Source organism: Myotis yumanensis, unplaced genomic scaffold (assembly GCF_028538775.1).
Source record: "Myotis yumanensis isolate MYYU_CA2020_CCGP unplaced genomic scaffold, mMyoYum1.0.hap1 SCAF_3, whole genome shotgun sequence".
Taxonomy (NCBI): Eukaryota; Metazoa; Chordata; class Mammalia; order Chiroptera; family Vespertilionidae; genus Myotis; species Myotis yumanensis.
This window is the reverse complement of record NW_027223754.1, coordinates 139,798,369-139,810,896: the sequence shown is the minus strand read 5'-3', so window position 1 is coordinate 139,810,896 and position 12,528 is coordinate 139,798,369. Positions and strand designations below refer to the sequence as shown.

Here is a 12,528-nt window from a genome sequence, read left to right as displayed (position 1 = left end):
GACCCTACCAATGCATGATTGGGGCCGGGGATGGATACGGAAATTTGGCCAGCCAGGGGGAGGGATTGCGGGAGGGCTCTAGGGTGTGTCTGGCCCATCTCGTTCAGTCCTGATGGGCCAGAACCCAGCAGCAAGCTAACCTACCAGTCGACTGTCTGCCCCATGGTGGTCAGTACACATCATAGTGAGTGTTTGAGTAGCCTTAGCATATCATTAGCATATTATGCTTTGATTGGTTGACTGGACGACCAGACGACCGGAGACCTGGCATATTAGGCTTTTATTATATAGGGTAGGATTCCTGCTAACTAAACATCTTCACCTTGAACTCTGTGTTTCAGTCAAATATGCTTTTATGTCTCTTTATATTGGTATACAGGTTGTCCCCCCCAAAAAATGTATACATACTTTGAGTGATTATAAAGTCAAAATTTATTAACATGCAGTTTATTTTCAAAATGTAAAAGAATCTACAGAAATGAATACTTTTCTTTTTGCCAATGTCAGTTTCAAAATGGTGACTATTCTGACCCAGGCACTGCTGATAATGTGAAGCAATGAAATGGCAAATATCAAGAATCATTTAGCTCAGTATTTGTGTGCCCTCAATTTGTTGACTGTTGCTAAAAAACCTTATATTTTATGTATCCCCATTAAAAAAAATAATAAAAATAAAGCCTAGTGGCATCTTAGGATAAATTTTCTTTGTTCAAAGTTTAGTTTGACTTCACCTATTATTTCAAATTAGTTAAACCTGAAAAGGAGTGAAAATTAAGTGCATTATCACCTGTTAAATTCTGTATACATTTTTTGGATACCCTATACATTGTCTGTATATCCTATTGGTGTGTTGCTTCTCTAGAGAATTTGGACTTATATAATTCAAAAAGAATTGGCCATGTGAAGCTGATGCTACTTGATCTTGGATTTCTCACTTCCAGGACTATAAGAAAGTACATTTTTGTTAAGTCACCTAATCTGCGGTGTTTTGTTATGACAGCCCTCACAAACTCATACACTCAATTAAGTTCATTCACAATATTCTTTGTGACATATGCCTGGTCTCAAGTCTCTGAGATGTGTATATTTTGCTCATTACATCTGTTACTCTATGAGAGTCTTTCTATATAAGTTGCATATAGTTTGCTCTTTTATTTTAAAAAATTGGGGGAGTATGTAGGAAGGTCTGTATTTTTGACTAGTGGTAACCATGAACCCTTTTGAATGTCCCTAGTTTAACTCTTTATCACTTAGTTAATCAAACTTTGTTTTATTTGACAAGTAAGCAGTAGCATCCATACATTGTCTATACTCTATACAACAAAGAACTTTTTATATTTTCCACTTCTAGCTTCCCATTTTCAATTGCAGTGTTTCTACTTTATACCAATATACAACAATTGCACATTAGTCTTCCACTCTCACCTCTAACAGTATTTTAGTCTTCTATGTACATTTCTGTATTTTAAAGTGCTTACCTTCAGTCTTTTTGCTAAAGTTTATCTCATCATTATTTGTTTGCATAAAAGGTATCCTCTAGTCAGCAGAGATTAACAACTTTGCTCTGTAAAAGGCCAGGTAGAAAATATTTTGGATTTTGTAGATCAAGAGGCTACATATTGTTTCTGTCACAACTACTCTACTTTATTTTATTTTTCATCTTTATTGTTTAAATTATTACAGACATCCCCTTTTTTTTCCATTGATCCCCCCTCCTCCCCACTGGCATCCCCCTCCCCAGGCCTTCACCCTACTATTGTCTGTGTCCATGGGTTATGCATATACGCATATAAGTTCTTTGTTTGATCTCTTCTTTGCCCCTTCCCCCACTTCCCTTTGAAAGCAGCCATGGGCATTAAATAAAGAAATGCCTGTGACTGCATACCCAGTAAAACAGGATCTTGGGCATCCCTTGCCGAGCAATGTTCTGATAGATTTCTCAAAAGGGTTGATGGGTACATAATTCTCTAAGTTCTTTTATATTGAAAACTGTTTATTTGCTTTGTTTTACATTATTGCTATTTGAAGGGCAATTTGGCTGGATACAAAATCCTTAATTCATACTTTCTTTTATTGAAGTTTTAAAAAATGAAGTCCCATCATTGCCTTGCTGGTTATGTTTTGAAAAGTCAAGTACTTTTATAAATTATTTGAGCATTTTACCTGCATGTCTTGAAAATTTTACCTTAATCTTTGAAATCTAATCATTTTAGCTAAGATATGTCTCAGAATTGATTGCTGTGAGTTAACTTTTCCAGTTAATTTTTGAGTTCTTTCAATGTGTAGATTTTTTTCAAATATATTTCTGCCAAGTTTTATGTGGTATTGTTTTTTGTTTGTTTTTTTTAGTGAGATATGGTAACATTAATTTCTATACTTATCCATGAGATTATTATTTTAAATATTTTGTTCAATTGTTTGTTTGTTTTTATTTTTCAGTGACTTATGATAATATACCTGTCATTTTTTCTTTGCCTGTTTTCCATTCCACTGTTTTTCTTTTGATCTTTTTTTCTTTATGTCACATTTATTCTCTTAGTTATTTTCCTGTCTTTCTTGAATGCACCTTATTAAATTTTCTTTTAAAAATATATTTTTTTAATTTTTCAATTACTGTTGACATGCAATATTATATTATTTTCAGGTGTACAACATAGTGATTAGACATTTATATAATTTATAAACTGATAATAACACAATATTATTGACCATATTCCTATACTGTACTTTATATTCCGGTGACTAATATTATAATGGGCAATTTGTAAATCTTAATCCCTTTCCCTTTTCACCCATACCCCAATCCACCTGGCAGCTATCAAAATGTTCTCTGTATCTATGAGTTTGTTTCTGTCTTGTTTGTTTATTTATTTATTTTTTATTCCACATATAAGTGAAATCATATGGTATTTGTCTTTCTCTGTCTGACTTATTTCACTTACCATAATACCCTCTGGGTCTATCTATGCTATTGCAAATGGCAAAATTTCATTCTTTTTTAAAATGGCTGAGTAATATTCTGTTGTATAAATGTACCTCTTCTTTTTTATCCATTCATCTATTGATGGGCACTTGATACTTTATTAAATTTTTACTTGAGTCTGTTCTTTATTGAGAATTTTTATTCATTGTGGTGAACTCTTTACAGGTGTTAGGCTGCTGAACTAATATCCACATAAATACATAAGGAAACTGAGATTTTAGCACTGAATAGATTACAGACCTGCTTAAAGAGAAGTTTATGAAGTAAAACCCAGGATTGCTGAGTCCTAGAGGGCAATTTTCCCCATACAACAAGATGCTATGCTCCATGTTAGTATAGAACAGAGGTATTGGCATAGTAGAGTCACTGTATATGTGTGCACAAACACTAGAATGTGTATTCCAATATCTACTAGTAGAGCCGAGACTGGCATTGTAATAATTGCTGAAAAATGTTGCTGAGTTAATATTGAATGAGTCATGTACACATAAAAACTCCAAAACACCCAATCTTCAGGATACCAAAGAGCTAGGTGAGACTGCAGATTGCTAGCTCTTGTATCAACCAGCAAACCACTTCCAAGCTTCCCTATTCTCCCCCACACATGGTTCTTTTCACTTTTATTCAGTTCTATCCTACCTGCCCCCACAGACGCATCCCTCCCTGCTAAATGATGACCAAAGCTCTGTTGGACACTTGGGGATAAGACGAAGATCAATAACCAGATAAGTGGTTTTGGATTTGCTCACATGGATTGTTTTGAATATTTACTAGAGATCATAAAAAAATTTTCTAAAGTAGACCTTGTAGCCCTAACTGGTTTGGCTCAGTGGATAGAGCATCGGCCTGTGGACTCAAGGGTCCCATGTTCAATTCTGGTCAAGGTCATGTACCTTGGTTTCAGGCACATCCCCAGTAGGAGGTGTGCAGGAGGCAGCTGATCGATGTTTCTCTCTCATCGATGTTTCTAACTCTCTATCCCTCTCCCGTCCTCTCTGTTAAAAAAAAAATAATAATAAAGTAGACCTTGTTGAAAAAGTCATCTAAGATGATCTGTGGAATTATCTATACTTCCAAAGAGAATGAAAAGGGGCAGAAAACATGTTTGGGGAAGAGGAAACAGAAATAACCAAAAATGTTTCACATTTTTCTACTCCTCTCTGAATTTTAAAAGACCTCATTAAGTATTCAGACCTAAGGGGCAACTCTCCAGTCTTCAAATGTGCTCCTTCTCACTTGTTTGGTCACGTCCTTGTCCACTGCTTACTGGGGAATGTATGCATTAAGGAATGTAGATGTTTTGTGAGGTGAGATGTTACATTAAAACATTGACCATGAACTTACTGTATGTGATCATTTCCCCACTCAGTCAGAAGCAGGCATGTTGCCTGGAGAATCAGACTGTTGTGGCAGAAATGCAGAGAGAAAGAGACAAGCTTCAGTGTTTGACTTCCAAATTGGCCGGCTACCTCAGAAATAATAGTCAGCACCAGGAGACTGCTGAACACGCTCAGTCTCCTGTTCCAGGAGGCAGCGTGGGAGACAAGCCAAGGCTTACAGGCCATCGGTGCCACTTGAGCAAGCTCAATTTGTTCCTGGTGCAAGGGAGCCTCATTAGCAGTTCTTGTCAATGCTGGATGAGTGTTCCATCAAAAACTGCCCGAACTTGTCCAGGTGACGCCTGTGCTCGGAGACTTTGCTGACACCTATTTGGTCTCATGTGGACTGCCTCTCCCCTCTTTTCTTCCCTATCCCACTCCCTTTTTCAATCATCCAGGATCATTGTAAGTCAAATGCTCAAAAACAGAATGCAGTGGGCAATGCAATCCAAACAGCTAATGTTGTAAAGAGAGAATTCATGATGCATTACTTGGGGGAGATCAAGCAATGACGAAACCCTGCACAGTTATACTGTAGGGATTTTCACATTGTTAGGTGGAAGCAGACATTCTGGGGAAGCTGACTTTTCAATTTATGATAATCTATAATAAAGCGACATGGGTAGGAGTAGAGAGGAAAATTGAAAAAGAATTCTAACAGTGTATGTGGTTGCTCCAGTGGCTGGTTTTAATTCCAGTCCAACTCCAAAGGCCAGAGAACCAGGTGAGCCAATGTCCCATCTCAGCAGTCAGGCCAGAGTAGTACCCTTTTCTCAGCCTTCCTGTTCTATTCAGGTCTTTCATTGTTTGGATGAGGACTATCCACATTGGAGAGGACAATCTGCCTTCCTCTGTCTATTGAATCTAACAAATGTTAATCTCATAAAAAAGCAGAGTCACAGATATGCCTAGACACCAAATGTCTGGGAACCCCACTTTTTCAAATTTTTAAATTATGCATTATATACAGTGTGGATTTTGTGAGGGTCCAGACCATAATTTTCCCAGTACTAAGCAATACTAAAGATTTTAACCCAGTTTATGTGGAGTATAATGTAGGGCAGGTTTAAAAGGTGTTTCAGAAAACCTTTTGTTTAAGAAATAATGTGTGTGTTTCTTTTAAATCCTAAGAAAAATATACTTGAGTATTTTTTATGTTGGGTTGATAAAAAAATTTGCTTACATTAAAATGGATGAAATTAAATGTTGTGAATATCTTTAAAAATGTTGACACATAAAATTAGTCATCACAAGTCCTTCCTTTTTCAAATTGGTGCCCATATACACCTCCTCAACCAAAACTTATTTAAGTAAAGACAACATAAGGTCACACATCTGACTAATATGGTACAACCACACTATGCACTACTGCAGTCCGCCTTGCTCAGTCTACTGACTCAAATGTTAATCTCATTCAAAAATACCCCCACAGACACACCCAGAATAATGTTTGATCCAAAGTATGGGTACCCTGTGACTTTGGCAAGTTGACACATAAAATTAACCATCACAAGGATATAACAAACCCTCCGTATTGGGGTCCAACCCCAGCAGGTCCAGGGGTTTCCAAAGGTGTGGACAGAGTTGGTGAAGAAGGAATGACACAGAGGCAGTGTTCAGTTGATCAGCAGCCTAGCCAGGTTCTCTAGCCAGGTTCTAGCCAGGATCTCCAGCCAGGTTCTGTGTATTATTGTCTTGTTACATATGTATGTATGTATGTATGTATGTATGTATTTATTTATTTATTTTTCAGGTATTGTGCATTCTTTTTATTAAGTCTTCATTAAACAATGCAGACATTTTATTACAACAAAGAACATAACATTTAATAGTTTTCATTTAGTCCTTCAAAGAAAGCTTTAAAGGAACTATAATTTCAAAGTGACCAAGCCAACTCTGTGAATTAGTGTACAGAACTATCACACATGTAGAGTTATCCTCTCCAATCTAGGGGGAGCATATAGGATACACAGGGAAAGTAACAGTATAAACAACAGTAAAAAAATGGGTAAGTGGAAACAGCATATGGGTGAAAACTTTATACCCATTTAAGATGTATACACCTTGCAAAGGAAAAATAATTCATTTCCAAGCCTCAGTTCTCTCCTTGTATTAAATGACATTTCCCCCTCTGTGACTAGTATTAGTTGGTTTTTCTCCAGAGTAAGATCACCTGGTTATTTGGGTGTTTATATTTCTGTTCACTAGTAGTAGATGCTATACTTTATATGACCACATTCTCAAGGCTTCAAAATAAATTAGGTAGTAGCTCTGAAGGAGATATGCTAAGCTTCACCTTTCTACTGATTTTTAACTATGTCTCAGTGGTACTTATACTAGAACTAAGTGGCTTTATGCCTTATAAAAATCGATGATTAATAACCGCTAAGCAGAGAATTCAGGCTACAAGATTTTACCTATCTACCTGGGATTGGATTATTTTGATAAGATGATGATACACAAATAGATTTTGATATAAGAAAACTAAAAGGTATGTTAAATATTGCTGAGACTAAGATTTTAAATTCCTGTTTCTGGTTGACCAGATGGAAGCATCTGCATATAAAAGCTAGAAGCAGAGTTTTACTGCATGAAGGAAGCCCTTTACCATTTATGAAAAGCCCAATGTGGTCTATAATTCATTCAGATAAACTGGTTCCTAGACACTGATTTTAGGGAAGGATGTGAGAGAATAACTCAGATTTAGATTTAGGGCTCATAGTTACTGAGACATAGGAAGGTATGGAGAGAAATACTGAGTCTCCTCAGAGGAGAGTTAAGTAACCTGGTTAATCCTAGAACTGTCCCAGTAAAGTATCATTTTCAAGCCAGGCCAGAATATCACTGGCCTCTGAAAGGTGAGATAAATGAAACATCACACCAGATGACTTCTTGGATATTCAGGTAGCACAGCTTTAGAAAAAAACAATCCCAATACCACAAGTTTAGATTTATCCTGTTAACTCTAACATTTCTAAATAATTCCAAAACACTGAAAGAATGCTTAACTTAACACAACTTTCTTTTGCCCCCAAAATAGGTTTTTGTATTTTAAGTGATTTACCAAAAAAATGGATCTTATATTTTGGAGGTAAACTTGTTTTCTTATACAATCAAAACTCTTAAACTATCTTGGTAAATTATCTTTTTAATAGGTTATCTTCTCGTCTTCTGTAAAGATTTCATATTGTTTTATTTAATATTGTTTTTAAAAGAAGTTAACATATTGTACACACTTATAGTATTGCTGCATATTATTTGTAATTTTATTTGGTATAGTATCCCTTTCAGAGTTATTTTTGTATATTTACAGTGAATTAAAGTGAACAGACCCATGCCTCCCCCTCCCGATTAAAAATAAAAAGGAAAATGGAGGGGGCAGGGAAGATAAGAACAACAAAAGAGATTAGGTTCTGCCCTAATCATTCAACTGTGGGGATGCAGGCATCAGCTTTTTGCACCCATTCTCCATGCTAAAAAGAAAAAAAGAGAAAAAGAAAAAGGAAAAAAAACAACTTTCTGGGATTACTATGAAGTATTTCAAGAACCTCCATTAGACTTCTGGATTTGTTCCTTTAAGATCAGGATACTCTGCCTTTGCTCAGGAGGCAGCATGGCAATTTGATCTGCAGTCAGTTGAAGAACCTGCCTGATCAAAGCTGCCTTTTCTTGATCCTGTGGAGTTCCTTGGCTCTGCCCTGGACTAAAACTGCTAGGCTGGCCTCCACTTTGCTTGCTTGCCCCCTGTACGCCTGTTCCCTGCATGCCTGCCCCTTGCATGCCTCCTCCCTGCATACCTGGTCCTTGCATGCCTGCTCCCTGCATGCTAGCTCCAGGATTTCCCACCCCTGAAATGCTTGGGACCTGCCTGGGTCCCTGTGGACCACCTGCCCCCATATTAACGGAACCAGGACCCTGGATTCCACTGGTCATAGGGCCTTTTGAACTAGGGCCAGGGCCCCATATCTCCATTCCTCTTCCATCCATGCCTCTGGCTTCCATTGCACAGGTCTTCATTCCTCTTCTCTCCATCACTCGTGCCTCCAAGACCTCAGTTTCCATGGCTCGGGTCTCCATCCCTCAAGAGTCTCTACTACCTCTACCATCCAGAAGTAGAACCCTTTGATCTATCATCTGTCCTCTGGGCTCTCCAATTCGCATTCTGGGATCAGAGATTGGCCCTCCCCTCATCTGACGTGAGGAAGGGCCATGGCCGTCATGACCAGGGGCATGGTGCCTGGGGGGGCCCTGATGAGGTGGCCCAAGATAGCCCCTGGGCTCCACTTCTCCAGTGTGAGTGACTGAAAGCAAAGTCCCTCCACGCGGGTCATTTGGAGCATCTCCCAACAACCCTCGACGAGGTAGTCCACCAGCAGTCCTGGGTCCACGTAGCATAGGAGCTCTAGGATCCGACATCTGCATCTGTCCCCGCTCCAAAGGCACAGGACCAACCATTGGCATTCCAACTTGGGGCTGCGGAGCTCCACCAGGAGTTAAAGAACCAGACCCAGGAACTGCAGCTGGCATGGGCCCCGGGGCCGGAATTCCACCCTGGATAGGGATCTGCATCAGAGGAGGGATGTCTTCCACAGGTCTTCTAGCCAAAGGCTGGGGCTGAGGAGCTGGAGGGTTTTGCTGGTTCAGCAACACATTAGGTCCTGGGCAGAGCCCAGGGCCAGGGCCAGAGACGGGGCCAGCGACGGGGCCAGACACACGCTGAGATTTGCCTGGGATCAGCGGTGTAACGGGTATCTTGGGATGGAGAATTTTCAGAGCAGTCTCTCGGTCTATGATTTTCATCACTACTTGCACCTGCAAGAGCGCATACGCCAGTTGCGGGTTCTGAAGTAACATTGTTCGCGCTTCCTGGGGGCTGTTTTGGATACAGAGCTTCATCTGCTTCATCAGCTCCAACATCTGCTCCGGGGGAAGACTAGCGACTGCTCGGGTAATTGACTCAGGGGCGTCCTCCGGCTCCATAGGGTCCCCATAGGGTGAGTCAATGATGGGCGCCACGGGCCCCAAGCTCTTCAACTCCTCCTTGTCCTTTTCACTGGCAGCATTGTCCACCCGCAGCACCCGGCCGCTGAGCTCTCGCCCATTCAGATTTCGCATGGCACTGAGGGCGGTCTCCTGGTCTTGGTACTCGCAGAAGCCATAGCCCTTGGATTTCCCGGTCTCTCTATCGTATACGAGCCAGAAACTGACAACGGAACCAACCTCCGAAAAAATGCCCTTTAACTGCTCCTCGGTGGCCTCATAAGGAATGTTCCCCACGAACACTGAACGCAGCGATCGATCCATGGCCAGGTCTCTCACCGACAAACTTGATGTGATTCCGGCTGTGCACACAGCGCTGAGCGGGATCCCTGCGAGTCGTCCTTCTCCTACCCACACTTCTGCTGAGCAACCTACATCTGTATTTATACCAGTTGATTTTAATCCTGTCAATTTCTATTCCAAAGGTTAGGGCGTTTCTTATCTCTATTCCATGGAGTAAAGATTATGTAGCTTAAGCGTGATTGTTCGTAGTTAAAGTGATTAACTACCCACCTGGCACTTAGTTAAGGGGTTTTATTCCCTCCCTAACTTCATGGAAAAATCCCTACCTGGGGAAACAACCTTTCTAGGAGAGGTGACCTTGGTTCAAACACATAGCGCCAAGAAGGGGAGCAAACATATTAAGAACAGTATGCCATATACTCCAGGTCCCTTGAAACATATGCTGTGCAGATGTTACTTCCCTGTAGCAACTGTGTCAAGCAGCAAGGATGGACCGGCTTCCAGCACCTACAGAAATAGTGAACCAAGTTGGGGTTTGAGGACTGGAGGCAAGGGAAGGTGCTCAAAACTAAAGGTTTCCACTTTTCCTTTTTAAGCCATTTTGGAGGACTTCCGAAAGATAGATTAGTTTAAGAGGAGGGGATTAGGATAAATCCTTTGGGTGCAAAAGCAAAATAAGTAAAATAAATCCTTAATTTTTTATTCTTTTCATTTTTGTGAGAATGATAGAAGTATGGCATTTGCATAACAAAGAGCCCATGCATAGAAGCTTTATTTTAAAGTAGCAGAGGGAGGTAAAATTATATTACTTTAAGGGTTGGCACAGAGCTCCTAGGGTGAGAAGAGTCATGTTTGGCCATAAATATGAGAATGAGACCCTTTGGGCATGAGCAGATGGTTTGCAAAAAAAACAGAGGGCTAGCTAAACTATTCTGCAGCAGAAATTATCTGAAACCTTGGGTGGGAGCTACGGGTGAGTGATTTTGGTCTGAGAAGAAGGGACGGGTGGGAAGCAATATGGTGCAAGGCTAAAACCCTAGTAGAAAAAATAATGGCCACCACAAATTCCCTCGGTAAGTTCAAGGACTTAAAGCCATGGATGTTTATTGTCAATGTCCAGTTGTTTGTCCTGCTGCGCAGCTAAGTAAACCTACTTCTCCCTCTCTTGTCTCTCAATTCTTAAGTCTGAATTACATATTACCTGGGTTAGAGGAATTGGGAGAACAAAGATATTTGTGTGTGACTCAGTAGGGCAGTGGGGTGTAGAACCAAGGATTCCTCCGATACACGGGAAGCACACATTGGGATGGAGATTAAGAATGAAGCAGAAATGAATGGAGAAACCAGAACTTGCCCACTGTATCTTTTCCTAAATCGTCAGAGAGTATTTGAGGAATTCAAGCCAAGTTCATGTAAATATCAAGGATATGGCCACCAGTTAGCTGGAGAAATTAAGAACGGCTAGATATTTGGATGACAAGTCTAACAGAAAAGTCTCCATTGTGCTTCTTTATTTGGCTTTCAAAAAATCCATTGGCCTATCTAGAGCCAGACCTGGGGTGAAAATCAAATAGATTATGAAATCTTACATTAGATATTTTGGTCCACATGTATCCTTTGGTTCTTTCCTCTTAGAAACTAAGCTCTGGCACCGTTGTGCTGGATTGTTTTCTCTTCCTTTCTGTGGCTCTGTGTACATGCTGTTGCCTTTGTATTCATGCTCAGCAGTGTGTTCTCCGAAATCTATAGCAATCCGAGCCTTCCTTTCAAAACAGAGCTGATGTGGAGAAGATCTGGAGGCCCACAGTGGACTTTCGCTTTGAGATGGGCTTGGAAATTAAACAATAAATGCAAACCATGTTATTAACCAAAATAGGCTCAAAGGATATTTGCTTGGCAGCACTGCAAAGAACAGCAATACAATTAAACAAGTGCCTGTGGATAGTTACACGTGAAATAGTGTTCCTTTACTGGTGCCATGACAGATAGAGGGTGAAACACATTATGGTTTGAAAGCCCCTTTTGGAGAAGGGCTGTCAGAGTGGCCATTTACATATCTCAGCAGGGGGCCAGAATCTTCTGTGCATCCTAACAGCTCCTCTGCTCTGGCTGCTAGGAGCTATCATTCCCATGTCATAAAATAAGCTAAGACTCGGCATCTCTTCAGTGTTTCAAATCGGAGGCTAAACATTACCACAGGCAGTGGCACCTGGAAACAGGGAATTTGAACAGAGTTGGGTTGGGCTCTTTGAGTCTTTCATTGGTTCATCCATTTGGCCAACAAATTCTTAAATTCATCCCAGGTGCACACTATTACATGATTCAGGCATGATTTAGATGCACAAGGTTACATAAAGGAACTTTCCATATAAAATGGGAAAGGTGTATACAAATATAGTCAAAAGGGCCACAGACCAGGAGTTCTCAATGTTCTGAGAATATTATTAGGTGTATTACTTTACTGTCCTTGTTTCATTCTTTAAGGACTACAGTGAGTAAGGCACTATAGGTAAGAGGTCTGTATTCCCTGCCTATAATTCTTCAACTCTAACCCATTCTTTGACCCTCTGTAATCTGCTTTCACCCTCACCAACCTATAAAAAATGTTCTTGGCAAGCATCACCAATGGCTTCCTAATGCTAAAAAATTCAAAAGATCTTCAGTCTTTAGGCACCATGATATCGATACCATCACTTCCTCCTTTATTTTCTATTCAATACTTATAAGATGGATCAACATTCCCTCCAAGAAACTGATTTTACCTTCAATTTCCAAGATGGGCTTCTGAAACTTTTCCTCCCTGCCTCACTGCATCTTTCTCTTTTCTAGGTCTTTCCACTGGCTCCTCTTCCGCTGCCTGCACCATCAATGAAAGTGTCTCCT

At 40.2% G+C, this 12,528-nt stretch overlaps 1 protein-coding gene across 1 annotated transcript; it reads right to left on the bottom strand.

The window, feature by feature from the left end:
- Positions 1-7,902: 7,902 nt before the first annotated feature.
- Positions 7,903-11,918, bottom strand: LOC139006343 (cleavage stimulation factor subunit 2 tau variant-like). The gene is given in 2 exon segments (XM_070408764.1): positions 7,903-9,779; positions 11,840-11,918. Coding segments are annotated over 2 exon segments (1,956 nt in total).
- Between the last annotated feature and the right edge of the window lie 610 nt (positions 11,919-12,528).